At 56.0% G+C, this 17,692-nt stretch overlaps 7 protein-coding genes across 7 annotated transcripts; 3 read left to right on the forward strand and 4 right to left on the reverse strand.

Annotated features, from left to right (window-relative positions):
• Positions 1-959: 959 nt before the first annotated feature.
• On the reverse strand, positions 960-3,171 carry CHGG_04971 (uncharacterized protein; the record flags this gene model as incomplete). Its single annotated transcript, XM_001224184.1, has 6 exons — positions 960-1,040; positions 1,090-2,072; positions 2,120-2,231; positions 2,280-2,440; positions 2,491-2,681; positions 2,741-3,171. The coding sequence occupies 6 exons, from the start codon at positions 3,169-3,171 to the stop codon at positions 960-962; spliced, it is 1,959 nt and encodes a 652-aa protein (XP_001224185.1).
• Positions 3,172-3,729: 558 nt separating this feature from the next.
• On the forward strand, positions 3,730-4,214 carry CHGG_04972 (uncharacterized protein; the record flags this gene model as incomplete). Its single annotated transcript, XM_001224185.1, has 2 exons — positions 3,730-3,763; positions 3,862-4,214. The coding sequence occupies 2 exons, from the start codon at positions 3,730-3,732 to the stop codon at positions 4,212-4,214; spliced, it is 387 nt and encodes a 128-aa protein (XP_001224186.1).
• Positions 4,215-4,472: 258 nt separating this feature from the next.
• Positions 4,473-5,401, forward strand: CHGG_04973 (uncharacterized protein; the record flags this gene model as incomplete). The annotated part of the gene is made up of 2 exons (XM_001224186.1): positions 4,473-5,131; positions 5,212-5,401. 2 exons carry the CDS (start codon positions 4,473-4,475, stop codon positions 5,399-5,401), a joined length of 849 nt encoding a protein of 282 aa, XP_001224187.1.
• A 697-nt stretch (positions 5,402-6,098) lies between these two features.
• On the reverse strand, positions 6,099-9,635 carry CHGG_04974 (uncharacterized protein; the record flags this gene model as incomplete). Its single annotated transcript, XM_001224187.1, has 3 exons — positions 6,099-6,122; positions 6,181-9,169; positions 9,487-9,635. The coding sequence occupies 3 exons, from the start codon at positions 9,633-9,635 to the stop codon at positions 6,099-6,101; spliced, it is 3,162 nt and encodes a 1,053-aa protein (XP_001224188.1).
• Positions 9,636-11,545: 1,910 nt separating this feature from the next.
• CHGG_04975 (uncharacterized protein) lies at positions 11,546-12,444 on the reverse strand (the record flags this gene model as incomplete). Its single annotated transcript, XM_001224188.1, has 3 exons — positions 11,546-11,628; positions 11,696-11,916; positions 11,999-12,444. The coding sequence occupies 3 exons, from the start codon at positions 12,442-12,444 to the stop codon at positions 11,546-11,548; spliced, it is 750 nt and encodes a 249-aa protein (XP_001224189.1).
• Positions 12,445-13,710: 1,266 nt separating this feature from the next.
• On the forward strand, positions 13,711-14,103 carry CHGG_04976 (uncharacterized protein; the record flags this gene model as incomplete). Its single annotated transcript, XM_001224189.1, has 2 exons — positions 13,711-13,806; positions 13,996-14,103. The coding sequence occupies 2 exons, from the start codon at positions 13,711-13,713 to the stop codon at positions 14,101-14,103; spliced, it is 204 nt and encodes a 67-aa protein (XP_001224190.1).
• Positions 14,104-14,592: 489 nt separating this feature from the next.
• Positions 14,593-16,782, reverse strand: CHGG_04977 (uncharacterized protein; the record flags this gene model as incomplete). The annotated part of the gene is made up of 4 exons (XM_001224190.1): positions 14,593-14,637; positions 14,842-15,164; positions 15,264-15,869; positions 15,924-16,782. The coding sequence occupies 4 exons, from the start codon at positions 16,780-16,782 to the stop codon at positions 14,593-14,595; spliced, it is 1,833 nt and encodes a 610-aa protein (XP_001224191.1).
• Between the last annotated feature and the right edge of the window lie 910 nt (positions 16,783-17,692).

Below are 17,692 nucleotides of genomic sequence, written 5' to 3' on the forward strand. Positions count from 1 at the left end.
GCTGTTCATGGAGCTGGGGCTGGGGTCGGCTTGGGTAGTAGGGGTAGGGGGTAGTACGGGGGTGGTGGTCGTGGGGTAATTGTTGATGTTGTAAATGGAGCCGGTTAGGGGGTAGGAGGGGGAGTGTCGGGGGTAGTGGTGGTGATGGCATGAAGTGCTGCCGCAGTAGCAGGTGATGTGATGTAGTCCGAGGTGGTGTGGCGGCGGCGGTGGTGAGAGGTGCGGAAGGACCAGGGGTGCGGTTGGTTTATGATTATGGAGCACATTGTCGGCTGCGTGGGTGGTTGACTGGTCTGGGCGGGCGGTTAGTTTGTGAACATGATGGGGGGATTTGGAGAGTCCATCTACACACCTTGATTATGCAACCTGAGTTGGTCCTGGAGCTGGTATCGATGATAAGAGTTGTACGAGTAATGATATCAAGCCTAGAAAGAGAATTTGAGAAGAAAAGAAAGTTTGGGGCAAAAGCAGCGAGTCTTAAATAATAGCAGGCGTCAGAGCCTCAGTCCCCCAGTGACAAACACCACCGCCTGTGCTTCGCGACACTGCCTGGCGTCTACATGAAGCACCAAACGACATCACATGGATTAGCTTGCCCAGTAGCAATCAGTCACCGGGAACCGGGTATCCGGGTCTGGTAACCCAAGGTGGGAACGCGAGCAAGGTGGGACGGCAAAAGGTGTAACACTCAACCTCCTGGCGGCCACGAACAACGCATGAGCACCGGGGAGACAAGGTCAGATAGACTGATACCTACCCTGTGTTCCGGCGAGGCATAATGCTCCCGTTGAGGCTAGGAGGACGGATGGAATCCCTTGTGATACTACGCCCACAGTACCCGCAGACGTGGAACGCTGATAACATCGTCACGAGTGGCTAGAGTCATAATCACGCGCTGTAGAACAACATTTCATGATTCATGATGGGCTTACATTGCTATCAAGCACACCATTATACACTCAGCTCTTCTCCCTATCTTCCTTCAGCGAGACTATGCGGTTAAGCACAATCTTGTCATCTGTGCTATCCGAGTCCATGGCCTATAAAGATGTTAGCAAAATCCCACAAATCGGATAGTACCGAACTCACAAAGTATGCCACACGCATCCCCTGGAAGCGCACCGACTCCGGGCCGCCCTTACCCAGCTTGTCCTCGCCGGCAGCCTCGGGCCAGGGTGCCCGCGCCTTGATCTCGTCGAAGCCCGACTCGATCACGGCATTCGGGTAGACCACCTCGCTCTCAGGGTTGAGATCGCCGAGGAACCCGCCTTCGGCAGCCGCCGGGTTGTCCGACTTGAACAGGGGGCTATAGAGGCGCACCTCACACTTGCGGGACCCCGAACCTTCACCCGCGGGAACCCACTGGATGAAGGTCTTGGGTTTCTTCGTCTCGCGATCAAATACAGCGCGAATCTCGGTCACCTGACCCGTCGCCTCGTCTTTGGTGAAGCTGGTCGCCTTGATGGGGAACGGCGCCTGGAGCAGACCGACCGACTTCCCGGGTGCTAGACGGAAGTAGTCCTTGCTGTCGACCTCACGGAAGTCAGATCGATCAATGTAGACCGTCTTGGTGAACTTGATCTTGTGCTCGCCCATGGCCGGGTTCTTTGGCGAGAATGGCGCCGTGAGCTCGGTCCCTTCGAACTCATCAGCATCCTCAATTACAACGGGCACCGGGTCGAGGACAACCATCAGCCTCGGCACCGTCCGCTCGAGGTAGCGCCGGATGGTCTGATCAAATCGAGAGGCCTGAATGATGCTGTTGGCCGTGGTCACGCCAAGCTCGTTGACGAACTCGAGGATGGCGCCTGGAGGTACACCTTTCCGGCGGACCGCAATCAGCGTGGAGAGACGAGGGTCATCCCACCCCCGTACAATCTTCTTGTCCACCAGTTCTTTCAGCTTGCGCTTGGACATGAGGGCACCCGAGAGGCTGAGGCGGCCGTATTCTCGCTGCATGGGCTGGAACTCCACGAGCTCCTTGTTTAGCCACTCGTAGGAGGTCCTGCTAAGGAAGAATTCGACCGTGCAGAGCGAGTGCGTGATGCCCTCGAAGCTATCGCACAAGCAGTCTATCGGGGTCAGCAACTGGAATAAAACTAGGCGGCGGTCTACTAACGGGTAAAGTCGTAGGAAGGGTAGATCTTCCATTTCGACCCTGTCCTGTGATGGGGCTTGTCTAACACGCGGTAAGCGGCAAGATCCCACATTTGAGGGTTGCCATCGGTGATCTGGACCTATTAGTTTGGGACGTCTGGCGGTGGTTGCGGATAACGTACGTCCTGTTTCATGCGCAAGAATGCTTCCCTTGGCTTGTATTTCCCATCACGCATGTCCCGGAACTTCTGAAGATTTTCGTCGACTGACTGCTCGGCGTGCTTGCACCGATAGCGTGGGCTCGTCCCCTTCTCACCACCGCGCTGCAGCTTGATCTCTTCGTCTACGGTCATTAGTATCGCGAGACACATAAGTCCTAGGGGCACTACATACCCCCGCAATGGCAGACGTAAGCCTTGTCGAGTGTAATAAGCTTTTCGGCCAATTCGTACAGCTTATCAAAGTTGTCACTCGAGTACGTGATCTTGTAGGGCTCGAACCCGAGCCATCGTACCATCTCCTCAATGGCCGTAAAGTACACTTCTTCCTCAGCCTCGGGGTTGGTGTCATCGAACCTCAAGTAGCTGTGATCAGGGCTAGGGTCAGCGCGAATCTCGATGGCTCATTCCACACGGCTGCGTACCATTTGCCCCCGTGATATCGCGCGAAGCCAAAGTTGACGGCAATGGCCTTGGCGTGGCCAATATGAAGGAAGCCATTAGGCTCAGGCGGGAATCGCGTGAAAACATCCTTTTCGGGCCGTTCGTTGTAAACGTCGTTGAGGAACCCCTGCTTGAACATGGCGTCGGTGTCGATAGGAGCCTCCTCTGCTTTCTCCTTTGGCTTCTTCGGCGCAGCAGCAGCCTGGGCTGCCTTGGGCGCACCAGCCGCATCCTTCGCATCTTTGTTTTTATCCTTAATCGCCTTCTTTGCGCGCTTCGCCAGCCGCTTCTTCAGCTCTCCCTTGGAAACCCACTCGCCCGTCTCCTCGTCGAGCTGGAGCTTTGCGCCGTTGTCTGCTGGCGCATCGCCGATCTGCAGTTTGGCAGCGGCATCTGCGACAGCGTCCGCCATGATGGTGAGATCAATTGGTCCTTCCAGCGATCGATCGGGGATGGGTTGATTCGTGTTCTTGTTCGCGTACACAATGTTATTCGGAGGTCAAATATCGTTTATCGGTTGTCGGGGTTGGAGGCTGCAGCAGAGTTAAAATGAAGTCCTGGCGTTTCTCTTGCTCTACTACGTGCACTTTAACCTTGAGTTATGGGCATAAAGTGACTCAATAGCTGCTCTCTGACACGGCTTCGGTGAGTCAACCCTTCCTGTTGGGCCTGGCAAAATACCTTTTGGAGGGGTGGAGGGGCATCGTAAAGGAGGGGCAGGCCCACGCGACAATGGCAGGGGTTCGATTAACGGGCTAGATAAGATAAGCTGATGGAGGGGCAGCTTCTGGCCATAAAAGGCCCAACTTGAACGAAAGTAGGAAATCAAGAAAAAGGAGAGAGGAAAAGAAACAAAGGAAAGGTATCACATCCAAAATAGCAGAGTAAAAGCAAAGGTAAATAAGAACGATAACGGTTCATTTTGTCTTTCGGACGGCTTTCGTTTCGCTCCTACGATCGATATCCAGACATGGAGTTCGACCTTTTTTGTCCATGGGTGAGGGGTAAGAGGTCATTGGCTAACTGGCGACGGCATGCATTGCTGGGCTGGAACGGATCCCTTCCATCCAGACAACAAATGACTTTCTTTTCGTTGCTGTAGTCAAAGGTTTCATCGGCATCTATTCGTATTTCGTACATTTAGAGTTCGCTTTTTTCCCTATGGGGTCCCTGGATACCCAGGCCATTCTTGCAGCACTCGATCATCTCAAGACCCAGGTTACAAGAATCGAAAATACCCAGCGCTGGGCTGAGAATTTCAGGAGTCTCTCTGCCAATTCTCGTGCCCATCTTCTTCCCCTTTTGGATCTTGGAACAAGACTCGAAATTTCGAATTGCCCTACAACTATTGGGCATATATTGCGGCTTTCCAGCGCTGAGGCCACCCGGATTCTCAGCGCGCTGCAGGTAGATGTGCCGGTCGGTCTGGCGGCACAAAGAGCAGCTGTTCGGTGACGATTCTGCTAAATCACAGACCGTCCCAACTTCTTCAGTTCAATACCGTAAGTGTGGCAGATCCACTTTCCATGTCTCTCTTCGTCACCATAAATGCTTCCTATATATACCAGGCTGACAGACTGGGTACTCGCACCATATTTTCCTCCAGAATTTCCAACCCCGCCCGAAGTAACAATTAATCAACGTCAACACCAACACCAATCAACCCAGCCACCATCGCATTTCCCTCACCCGACAAACCTAGCCACCTTCAACATGACAGCCCTGGCCTCCTCCTCCATCCCCTCCCTCACCCTCCTCTACGAACTCCGCAAACTCTCCCCCGCCCCCACCGGTAGCACCCTCCCCCCGACCCTCCTCGGCCCCAACACCGGCACCGTCCTCCCCCCACCCTCCAAAACCCTCAACGACCGCGTGGGCCTCATCCGCGGCGACATCACCAAGCTCGCCGTGGACGCGATCGTCAACGCGGCCAACCGCTCCCTGCTTGGCGGCGGCGGCGTCGACGAAGCGATCCACCGCGCCGCGGGGCCCCAGCTCTACCTCGAGTGCCGCGGCCTGGGCGGGTGCGAGACGGGCTCCGCCAAGATGACGGCCGCCTACGCGCTGCCGTGTCAGCGCGTCATCCACGCCGTCGGGCCCGTGTACAACCCGTTTAATCCTGAGGGGTCGGAGCGGTTGTTGACGGGGTGCTACACGCGCAGCTTGGAGCTGGCGGTGGAAGCGGGGTGCCGCACGGTGGCGTTTAGCGCGATTAGCACGGGCGTGTATGGGTATCCGAGCGAGGAGGCAGCGCCGGCGGCGCTGAGCGCGATTAGGAAGTTTTTGGTGGGGCCGGATGGGGGGAAGATTGATAAGGTGGTGGTGGTGACGTTTGAGAGGAAGGATGTGGAGGCGTATAATGAGGTTTTGCCGTAAGTGACCCCGGACTCCTTTTCCTTTTGCCTTCATGATAGCCGTCTTGTGATGGGTACTGACAGTGTTGCATCAACAGGCTCTACTTCCCGCCCGTCGCCGAAGACCAGACCACGACCGACCGCGAGAAGGAGACGAGCGAGACAGAAGCCCGGCTCACGGCCGAGGCGGAGGCGGTCGCCAACGAGCTGCCCAGCACCCCGACGTCTGACCCCTACGATGTCGGCCATGCCGGCAAGAAGCAGAAGCACAAGCAGATGGAGGATTGAGATGATAAGGTGGCTGTGCGGGGAGAGATTGGGGAAAACCGGCACTTGTGTTTTCACGGAGTTCAGGATGGTACCAGATCGGGAGGGTGGAGAACCGGATGGGGTGGAGTTGGTATTGACATTCCGCGGGGATCCCACGGCGGGAGAAGGCGTCTTGCATTTGCACCATAGATAGATAGTCATAAACGGACTACTCTTCATTTTCTGAGCAAGACACAGCTCGATCAGGTGGCCTCCCCCCCCCCCAGCAACTATTACCTTGTCAACAAACACGGGTGGGGCGGCACATCACAACGGCCCAGCGGGGCGTTGTTAAACGTGAGATGATGCGGGCTGGTGGAACCAGTTGATTCACGTCGAGCTATTCATGACTGGCACTCATATAAATCATCTACATTGTCCTCTATCCACGAGAGAACGCCCGCCCATCCATGGTATCTTCCTTCGTGCCCAGCCGATGGAGGACTCAGACTGTCCGTCCCAGGGTCTCCAATCCTGGGGGGACTAGTCATCCCCATCGCCAGCCGTAGACACAATGCGGTGGGCATCATAGGCGTTACGATCATCCTGACTAAACATGAAAGACATAATCCCATTAAGGCCTGACCATGCAACCCCAAACCAGAAAGAAAGAAAGCAACTTTTGTATACCCGATCGTCGCGCTAAAACCATGAGAAAGTTCAGAAAGCGAGAAGCTTAGTCCTCCTCGTCGCTGAAGACCTATTAAACCAGTTAGCGTGTGATTGATACTCGAAAGTATGGTGGGCGATTGACATACCTCCTCACCGCGCTTCCGGCGAGCCATACGCTCCTTCTTCTTCTTCCGCGCCTCAGAGCTCGTGAGCTTAGCCTTCTTCTTGTTCCCCTCAATCTTGTTGCCCATAGCATCGAACTTGTCTTCCTCATCACCGTCGTCGCCCTTCAACCGGGGACCGGAGCCCTGGCCCTGGACCCAGTTGTGGCCTGAGGGTGTCATCTGGCCATCACGGACAGACCACACTTCCTCAGTGAGATCCTGGGTGAACTCCTTGCTGTGAGTGATGATGATGACACCACCCTCGAAAGCCTTGAGCGCTCCAGACAGGGCACCGAGAGAGTCACGATCGAGGTAGTTCGTGGGCTCGTCCAGAACGATCAAGTGGGGACGCTGCCACGAGCAAGCGGAAAGCACGACCTTGACACGCTGGCCACCAGAGAGACCACGCATGCGCGAGTGAGACACCAACTCGGCATCCAGGCCGAAGTTGGCACAGTGGGTCTCGATCTCCTTGCGGACCAGGGGACGGAACTGGCCGGAGGCGAGGGCCTCCTTCATGTCAACGTCGGCAACCATCTTCTGGTGAGAAGCGAGCAGCTCGCTGCGGGGCAACCAGGCGTTGTCGGCGGTCATCATGGGAACCCAGCGCTCGTTCTTCATGCCGACGTTCTCGCCGAGAGCGAACGAGCACTCGTACTCGTAGCTGTTCTTGAACTTTCTGCGGCTGTGGATGCCGAGAATGCGACGCTGAGTGCCCTCAACCCTGAAGACCTTGTTCATGGCCTCCTCATCGGCCTCCGTGATGATCTTGTTGGCACGGTCCATGGTCTCACGATCCTCGCCGGTCTGGAAACGCCACTGGATGTACTCGGACGGGGTCTTGTCCAAGTGGTTATCGATATGTGCGAACGCATGCTGCTTGATGTAGGCAATGCGGATGTTTTCGTGCTGGTAAATCTCACCGCCGGTGGGGATGAGTTCACCGGTGAGGACGTTGATGAGGGTAGACTTTCCGGCACCGTTGGCACCGATGACGGCAATACGCGATCCCAAGGAGCACTGGAAGTTGATGTTGAAAATCTGGGGCTTAGAAGTACCCGGGTACTGGAAGCTCATGTTGGTGGCGCGGAGAATGGCCTTGGCCTTTGTCTTCACACCCTCAAGGAAACCGGGCTCCGGGAACTTGAACTCGATCTCGGAGGCGCCGAGCTCGTAGTAAGACTTGGCCGAGGGCACACGGCGAACGAACTCCTTCAGGTTACCCTTGTAGCGCTTGAGCTTGAAGCGCTCGTAGTGAACAATGTGCTGGCACACATTGTCGAGGAATCCACTGTCGTGCGACACAATGATGGAAGTGCACTTCGAGTTCTTGAGATATTCCTCGAGCCACGCCACGTTGACAACATCAAGATGGTTGGTCGGCTCATCGAGAAGAAGGATATCGGGAGCCTCGAAAACGGCACGGCACAGGGCCAGCTTCATCTTCCAACCACCAGAGAGGGCGGTAATCTCGCCCTGCACCATCTCATCCGTGAAACCGAAGTCGTTGAGCTGTTTGGTGACGTCTTCCTTGGTTGTGGTGACACCAGCCTCCGTCAACTTCTTCATGGTCCAGTCGATTGTCGTCATCTCCGTATCAGCGGCATCCAGGTCGTGCTCGACGAAGACGGTCTTGACCTCGCTTTGCTTGGGGAAACCTTCAACCTGTTCGTTATTGATGGCACGCATCAGGGTGGACTTGCCGGAACCGTTGGGGCCGCACAGGCCGTAACGCTGGCCGCGCTTGAGACGCAGGCTGGTCTGGTTCAACAGGATCTTGGCGCCGTAGGCGAGTGAGAAGGTGCAGTTGCAGAGGTCCTCGCCCTCCTCTTCGTCGTCCTCAACGGCGTCAGCATCGGCAGCACCGGGGACAGCGCGCTTGCGGAGGGCATCGACGACACTGTCAGCCTCAGAGTCGCCGACGACGACGGTGATGTACGGCTTGACGCTTTCAGCCCAGGAGGAGGCGTCGGTGGCCTTCTCATCAACGAGCTGGCCGGCAATAGCAGAGGCGTACTCGAGAACAGGGGCAAACTTCTCGAACGCAGCGGCGTGCTTGCCGGTAAGGATCTCCTTGAGGTGTCCCATGATGGTGGAAATATCACCATGGTTGCGCACCTCAGGGATCTTGCCATCGACAACATTGCCGACACGGACCAAGGTGTCAAGGGCCTGCTTGGTCTTCTCGCGAGCCTCAGGATCAGCAAGATTGTCGTAGTTCTTTTGCAGGCCAGGCATCATCTTGGGCAAGAAAGGCGCAACGATGTTGGGGTCGTCGACGAGCTTGCACATGTTGTCAACGATGACGGCGGACTTGCGCTTGATGGCAGTCTCGCGCTCGGCAAGACCACGATCCAGCAGCGGCACCATGAGGGCAAGGGTGGGCTCCTGGACCTCGGTGACGAAAGTGGTGGCACCAAGCAAGTGAACCGTCTCGGGGACGTTCTCAGGCTTGGCGACACACTTGATGAGCTCGGGGATGAAGCGCTCGATATCGCGGTTGACGATGAGTTGGCACACCTTCTCCATGGTCTTGTAGGCGCGGTCCTTGACTTCCTTCTTGGTGTCCCACATGGCCTCGGACACGACGGGGATCAAGTTGGGGACGAGAAGCGAGGTCTGCGCGGGGCAGGTGCGGACCAGGGTGTCAATGAAGTCGAGGACTGTCATCTTCTCGGGCCACTTCTGGGCGTTCCTCAGCGAGTCGATGAGGGCCGGGAGGGTAGCCTTGATGGCATTAGGGTTGATCGCCTCGGCGATGGCCAAGGCAGCGGCGATGGCGGCATTCTTGACCGCGGTGATCTTGTCTCCGGCGCCGGCCAGGACACCTGGAAGAAGGGCGACGAGATAGGGCTCGACATTGGCGGAGACCTCGGAGTGTTGTGCGATCGCCTGGATGGCGAGGAGCGCCTTCTCTCGCGCGCCAGCATCCTTCTTGCTGGCTAGCTGTTTCTTGAGAGCCTCGACAGTCCTAAAATAAGCGTCACATGTTAGCGCCGACTTTACCCCGAATTTTTGGTGCGACGTTGAATGCCAGAAAATTTTGCTCCAAATTTTGCTCCGAAAAATGTGGTGCCGCTTGCAGCACATGCCGCCACCTGATTCGAGGACGCGGCTCAGCCCAACCGCTCTCTGGCGTGGCAGAGGCGGCGGTGAGCATGGAATCACTGATAAGCAGCGCACAAAGCGGCCGCCGTCGTTTTTGGAAACGGCCACAAAGAAAGTGCGTGGGAGGGGGAAGGCGGGGGGGGGCGCGGGGTTCAGTTGTAGAGAAGGGCATTCTCTTACCTGGTGGGGGTCTCGAGGTCCTCGATGCGGCCGTTGATGAAAGTCGCAAGAGCGCCGGCAGACTCCTTGATAGCATCAGCCTCCTTAGAGATGGTGAGCTTCTGCATCAGCTCATCGAGAACCTTGGTGCTCGTGGCGTTCTCGGACATGATTGCGGTGGGTATCGAAATGATAGGGTTGGAGAATGAGACCGGAAGTCTATCGATTGTAGCGATCCGAGAAGGAAACTAATCCCACCGTCTATCCGGAGATGCGAAATCGGGTATATGGGATATCCGGTTGCAAGGGCGAGCCCGTAGAATTTCGATGGAGGATCGAAATGTCTACTCTATCTTGGCCCTTCTAGATGAAGTCACAAGAAAGTAAAGACTGAGTGGAGTGTGTCCTCGAGGAACAAAACAGTCGTAAAGGAAAGAAGAATATGGAGGAAGGAGACCTGAAAAGCAGGAAGAAGGGAGGATTCTGCGTGCGTGGTGGGTGTGGAAGGTAAGGTTTTTAAAAAGAGCGTGGTGTGCACAGCCCAAGAGAGTTGCCCCACTCAGCCCAAATGGAGGGGTAGGCGGCGCCGAAAACTTTTTTTCGCCTTTGCCTCAAAATTTCTGCATTTCGCCGTCTCACCGCTTTCCCGCACAGCCTAACTAGGTATAGCGTCTTCCTCGATAAGCGATAAGCAAGGATCCATGGACCCCTCCGAGTCGCCCACACACCAATGACAGGGAATGCAATGCTCACAAGGATGTGGAACCAGAGATGGTGGCCGTTCCTCGGCCACTTCTTTTGTTGGTATACACAGGGCAACTACACACGACGACAGCATCCAGACCGAGCCATTTCTGAATTGCGATAACAATTCGTCACCACTCTTCCCACACTTGGTATTTCTGGTCTTCAAACACCCAAGCCCCACGGAAATAGCCGATCGTTGTCGTCAAACCAAAGACGGCTTTAGCGCCACCACCGACATCTGAAAGCGAAGAGACTCGAGCGAATGTTCGAGGCAAATTGCCGCGGAGGCAAAATACCGGAGAATAAGGCATCCAACCCCCGAAAACATTGGACGACTTCCAAGTTGTCGGTCGAGCTGGCGTTCCGTGAGATGTGAAGTACACGTGGGGCATCCAGTGGGCAACCACGCACGCTCACCAAGGAACATGACTTGCCCGAGTCGTCTGCTGGGCGGGGCTCCCCCCGATCGGACCTTTCTAACAAATGGCAAATGCGATCTTTATTGCGACGGTCGTCAAAATGAAATTCGGTGGTGACAAGTGGCCCATGTCCTTCATCAACTCATGCGGCAAGGCCCCTTCCGCCAAAATCCGGGGCAAGTCAACCCTTGTTGTTTCTGATAAGATTTTGGCGGGGTGATTGCAGCCGCCAAGGGGTCGGTCGCTTCACCCCACGTTCGCCAAGGTCGACATCGATCGTGGCGCTGGTGGGTCTCGCCATTTGCCACGCAAGGCTATTTCGAGGGTCTGGAAGGGCTCGAGAACAAGCAAACTCCGGGCGTGCAGGGTGAAGATGGCGCTTTCTGGTAAAATCACCTGAGTCCAGAATCAACTGAGTCACCGAAGAGTTGTGTGGAGATGGTTGATGCACACACCGTAGCGTCAACCGTAGCGTCATCACCGGATATCCACGGGCAATGGCTGCTCCCCAACCAGGGCACCTGATGGTTTCTCCTAACTAGGCCCCGTAACACAGCTGCCCTGCTCACTTGCTGATAATAACTACTCGAAATGGGCTCGCAGGTGCCCCCGGTGGAAGATACATCATACTGGCGTTAATCTAGATGACAACACCGGGTTGGGGTCAAACAGCAGTTTCGAAAAATGACTGTTAAATATGGATGAATGATCATGAATCGTTTCTGCCATTAAAGGTCCAAAACATGAATAAGGGCTGGATTCATTGAACCCTTCCGAGTCCGGCACTACCTCATGAAACGCACTACACCATCATGGGGCCAGGATCATTAGCCCCGGTTTCTTGATACCCAACAACCCGACGGGATTAATCAACGTCATTGACATCCGCCCTGTCAGCCCCCTTACATCACCTCTCATACGATGACGTTGGCCGAAAACTGAGAAACGGCGAAGGTAGCTGGCCCACCGGTGAAGGCTTCTGTGCCAAGTTGGAAAACTTCGAATGGATGTTAGCCAACATCATGTGAGAAGTAAGACAAGCACAAAGAATCGGCCGACCTTACCAATAAGATTCTGATCGTCGGCCGGGAAGTCGTCATTATCTTCCAGATAGGTGAAGAAGTTCTTGACGTCAGCGTTGAAGCTATTCATACTGCTGGTGGCCACGAAGCTGTAGACGACCATTCCGCCATTGTTGCCAACATAGAGCTGCCAGCTATTCTCGGCGACTGTGACGGTGCCCATAGAGGATCCGATAGGAGAGACGTTTCCGAACCTGGCAAGCCTATAGGGGCGATCAGCTGCAGCACAAATTCACCACACATTATCCGGACGGTGATGAGTTAGTCTGGGTCTTTGTCACTCACCATATCATCAACTCGTAGTCACCACCACTGCTCGAATGATTCGGGTCTTGAGCAGTGAAGAAATCGTAGGCGACGTTGGCACGGATATCGCTCGTGTTATAGGTCCATGACACTTCTGTTGACATGCTTTCGATGGAAGAAATAGTGTTTCCCCTCGCGATCTGTCTGCCCGAGTACGCATAGCTTTTCACGCGATTCTCATTGCCTTCCCAGGTCCACGTTGTGTGCCACGATACACCCGAGCTGGAGCTACTGTCGACATATGTGCACTGGGAGCCTGAAGTCGCCGACCCTGCGCCCCAGTTGTTGTTGTTGACCTCGTACCCGTTGCCGGACCAGTAGTCATTTCTCCCACAAAGCGTTGCCGTCTGTCGTCTGTGTAACGGGGAGCATCCCGCAGGCGCCATGGCTACGAGGGTGGCCAAGAGGAGTGAAATTAGCTTCATGGCGATGGTCAAAAATCAACTTAAATGATAAAATCAACGCCTCCTGGGTGTTCCAATTTCCACCCGTCCTTGGTTTTTAGGGGTCCCGGACGTGGGTAAAGTACACTCTTCCGCTCCAAGCCATGTCTCAGCCCGCCCATTTTCCGCATGCCCAGTCCGGTAAGAGAATGCAATACACTTCCTGACCAGCACCCGTGGTTACGTGGCCAGATGTTCTTAGCAGTCCGTCCCTTCCGCGCGTCTCACTCCGGCCCTCACCGTCTCGGGACTCGTGTGAACCCCAACGCGCCAACCACGGGTCGGGATTCCCACTCACAGTCCGGCGTCAAGCCCGGTACCACTGACGAGGCCAATAGGCGCGCGCTCCCCGCCAGCCTTTCTCCGTTACCATCACCCGTCCCACCGGTGTACAGTTCAACCTTTTCCGATGCGTTTTTTTATGAGCCCCTTCGTTTGTCATGGGGATGCTGCACCCCCCCTGAGGATACCACGGAGGTCCTATCTTCGCTATAACACCTGGCGCATTCATTTCTATTGAAAAACTAGCATTACGAAGCCAAGGAATATTGTCGCTGTCAGTCCCGCTTTCATATCAATGTCAGCCATCACGGACAGTGCCATCGAGCAACAAAGAACAGAGTGTCTCGGGGTGGCTCCGGGATGGCCTGCATAGGTGCCTAGGTAGCCCGAGCTGTCAATCTCGCGGCCCAGAGCGCTTGAGACTAGCCAGTACCATGGAGCTTAGGAGCTATCGTCCAGCAATGTCTCAAATCCCGTTTCGGGTATTAATGGTTGATACTGCTACTCTTCGCCACACTACATGAGTTACCGCAGAAAATATGGCCACTCTTGGCCCGCACCTCAAAGTCCTACCTGCTTAAGTGAGTAAGGTACCTAATATTGCCAGTCATCTCAGCGGATTAGACCGAGTGAAAATAACAGGGTATACAAGGGGCTTTAGATGTCTTGATGCAAAGCAATAAATCTACCTAATGCAGAGACAGGTGATTAGGTAGCGAACTAGCCAAAGCGGTCGAACCTAGGAAGACGGAATGGAGTCTGCTGGGTCTAGAACCAGCTACCTTTTGTGACGTCACATTGTCGACGTCAGTACTCCCTCGAAATCGTCACTTCGCACTGATCGCCCTCTCATGCTTCTTGCAGAACTCCCACATCCATAACCTTTTGATCAAACCTTTTGCTTACACCTTTGAACTATTAAGCTCCCAGACGTTGCCAACGAAAAGAAGCACTAGTATCACAGCCATGTCTTCGCCGCCCAACAACCCCCAAGACCCAAGTCGCCCTGACCAGCCGGGCCTTTGGACCGCCCACGCCGAGTACATCAAAGGAGCCGCCGAGGTGCGTTTTCCGTTTCGTTTTGGTCCCCTTCCTTTGAAACTCAACATCCTCACTTTTGATCTCTTTACCCCCTACCCCTTTACTCCTGACCCCTTGACCCCCTAAGCATCTCCCTGCTACCCTCGCCCCTTTCACGGCACAACCCGCCCCCCCGCCTTCCCCCCAACACAAACAAACAACCCCCCGTAGCGATCTACCATCGGGAACAAAAAGAGCGCAGTCGGCTGCACTCACGAGATTCGCAGGTTCGGGCGCGAGTCCGAGACGACTGACAAGGTGATGGAAGACCAGCGATAGCTCGTTGGTGGGGAATGTGGAGGGCGGCCAGGGCCAAGAGCGGCTACGGGCGGGCGGAGGAGCTGGCGGGCAAGCTGACGGGGTGCGAGGGCATGAAGACCGAGGGGGCGGCTAGTAAGGGTGGGGGGAATAAGCCGAGGCGGGATTAACGGCCTGGTTATCTGGCGGGACTGGGGGTTGTGGAAGGGGAGGTGTTAGGTGGGTTGTGTCGGTATATGAGGGCAGGGTGGTTGGACGGATATGTCAGACACGCTCGGGCTTCGAGTTGGTCGACGAAGACAGGACGGGTAAGTGTACGGATGGTAAATTGATCTGATGCACGGTGATAGGTTTCTTATTGTTGATGGCTGCTATCGATGTATTTATAACTACATAACTCGTCAATGTAAAGGAGGAATGGTATGTCGGAGGCATCGAGTCATGCGGGTACCGTGGAATAACTCAAGTTATTTTATTAGAAATATGTGCCGCTGCTTTGGACCGTCACCATCACCATGTACCATCCAACGACTGACCGTTACCTCTGACACCCGGCTAGACTTATCCAAGTACGGAAATGGTCATGTCTCATCACAAGCCATGGAGGCAAGCTCCCAAACCCCAACCCATATCCAATAGCCTTTTCCCCAACCAATATTGACCTCCCCACCCCCACTCACTCCCCCTACCAACACCCCCTCCCTCACACACCATTCCCCTCCCTCACACACCAACCCCATCCCCACCCGCACCACCCACCTTCAGCGCCAGCTCCACCACCGCATGCGCGGTCGCCGCATGCCTATACACACCCGACACCCTCAGCCCCGCGGCATCCGCCAGCGCCTCAAACTGCTTGAGCGAGCGCTCCTTGCCGCCGATAGAGAGCATGGAGAAGTCCTTGAAGGCGGCGTACAGGGGCAGCGGGCCATCGGTGCTGGCCACGTCCGGGTTGAGCTGTTCCGAGATAAGCACGCGGCTGGCCGGGTCTGTCATGGCGCGCGCGATGTTGCGCAGGATGGTGGCGGCGACGGGGTCTGAGTAGTCGCGGATGATGTGCCGGAGGTAGTAGATTAGCGCGCCTGGAGTTGGGTTGGGTTAGTGGCTATGTGTTGTGTTTGGAGACTTGTGCTGAGTGGAGGGAAGTAGTGAGGTGAAGGAAACGTAGGTCTTGAACTCACCTTCAACAGGAGGCTCCTTAAAAAAGTCCATCCCCACCCAGCGCACCCCCCTCAACGCCTCATCAACCTGCTCCCTCGCAGCCTCCACCACCTCCTCCAGGTCCTGCACCACACACTGCTCCGCCCTCAACCCAGGATACTCCCCCAGGAACTGCCTGACCGTATGCCCATCACCGCCCCCCACATCCACCCAGACCGTCTCCCTGCCCGCCTCCGCCGCGCGCAACACCCCCGTCATATCGTACACCCCCGTCACGGGAACGCGCTTGCTGGTCATGCGCATAGCGAGGCCAAAGTTCCTGAGCGCGGCGTCATCCTTCTTCAGCAGGGAGAAGAAATCCTGCTCCGGCTGGCCGGCCAGGAAGGAGGTGGGGATGTGGGCCGGGCCGGTGGGCTCGGTGCGGCCGTAGGTGTCGAAGTAGGAAGGGAGGATGGTGGACACGGCCGTGACGTGGTTGTACATGAGGGAGAACATGGCCGACATAGGCTGGCCGGAGATGAGGAGCGTGGAGATGGGGGTGTGGGAGAGGGATGGTGCGGGGTGCGTGGGTGAGGTGGGGTGGTGCAGGAGGATGTGCGCGGAGGTGAGCATGGAGGCGACGCGGACTTCGTTGTGTTAGCTGGGGTTTTGCCGTTGGTATGGGGCGGTTGCAGACTTACCAATGAGTCCCTCATCGGCGTTGACCCGTGCGGCTAGCTTGGAATATGTGATACTCTCCCCTTTGCTGGGCGGGATGATGTCAAATGCCCCCCAGTGAATGAACAAACGCACGGCCGAGATGACGGACATGTTGGCAAACCAACCCATTATGGTGTCACCGGGAGGGCGGAGAGCAGCAGCCAGCTCCAAGCTGTCCGTGAGGGCTTTGATCCGAGCGGAATCATCGGTTGCAATCTGAGAGATGTTGTGTGCAATGTCGGAAGTGAGTTTGAGCAGGCGTTCTTGGCTGGGCTGAGGAGGCACGGAAGGCGGCGAGGGTTTGACGTCGAAGCTATTGGTATTGCTATCCCCGTTGAGCTTGCGCGTGGCTGGCCCTTGGGATTCCGTATTGTCGGCGTCAAGGGTGTCGGCCGCTACGTGGTTGAGCACACCACGATCGAGCTGGTCGGTTGTCATGTTTCGTGCGGCCTGCGGCGACTGAGAGGTGATGTTGGCGGCGGGTTCAGTGCCCTTTATCGTCACCTGTTGCTGTCCGCTCACTGCACCAATCTCTTCCACCAGCCTCCCTGCAAGCACCCCTTTGCTCGGCTGACCTGCGTCTTCCCGCACAATCTCTGCCTGACCTCCGCTCATACCATCCATTTCTCGTTTGCTAACCTCCAAATACTTTGGGACTGGACTGGGTTCAGGGGTCGGAATCCGACTTCGCCCACCCGTTGTACCATTGGCGAGGTAAGTGCTGATAATCCCCTGGACGGCTTTGAGGGTCTCCACGGCATCCATATCTGGGGGCTGAGTTATGCTGGTGCTGTGTACAAGACCTGGCGTGCCATGACTGCTGGTGAGTTGAGTAGCCATCGTGAGGTAAGGAACGATGTTGTCAAGAATGGCTAAGATCGGGAGGCCGTTGAAGTGAGACACGGAAAACAAGGAGGGTCCTTGAAGACGGCACCTGAGCTGCGCTGCCTCGTTGACGGTGCAAACGGCCAATGCCACCTGTTTTGGGCGTAGGCTGGTTTCACCGACGGATAACCTACCGAGAGGGAGACTTTATGTCCTCACCATTCCCACCCACCTCGGAAATTGGACCCCTCGTGTGGATAGTTTATGAGTAAGTCATTCCAGAGGGCCGGTTGGTACTCATGTCAGGGTGCTGCCGTTGGCCGCCACCCTTGGTGACATGGTTTGTGCTCGGTCTCTGGCTCCGGGACCGAAGCGGCGGGTCGGGGACGTGACGGCTGGATATACTCCGAGAGCCCACCCCAATCTGTCAGCCAGCCTACATCTGCCGCAGGCCGCTTCAAATTCCGCATTTAATCCTTCCATGGGAGCCAATTACGCACATCGACAGCCGAGGACCCTTCATGGCTTCAAATCTCAACATGCAAGCCGAAATCCGTTGCCATCCTGCTTTGGTCATTCGACGGTCCGGGCGTCCGATATATCGCCTGCCGCCTATCCCCACGAGCATATCCTCCGACCAAAGGAACGACGCGCTGCAACCGCCTCAACAAGTCTTTGTCTGGTGCTGGTGCCTACCCACCTTCCGTGCACCAAAACCAGAAGTTCGGGGAGCCATTTCGGTCAGAAAAAGCGGCGATACGGCTCGCTTCGTACACCGCCCATGCCTGTCAGTGATAGATCGGCGGCGCGTCCGCGCGCCCGCTGGCGGCAGACCGCAGGAAAATCCTGGTCTGCGAGGGGTCAAATATTCCTTCCATGTCGTCAACGGTCGAAAAAACCCTCCAAAGCATTGCACAAAAACCCA

Source organism: Chaetomium globosum, genomic scaffold, assembly GCF_000143365.1.
Source record: "Chaetomium globosum CBS 148.51 scaffold_4 genomic scaffold, whole genome shotgun sequence".
Taxonomy (NCBI): domain Eukaryota; kingdom Fungi; phylum Ascomycota; class Sordariomycetes; order Sordariales; family Chaetomiaceae; genus Chaetomium; species Chaetomium globosum.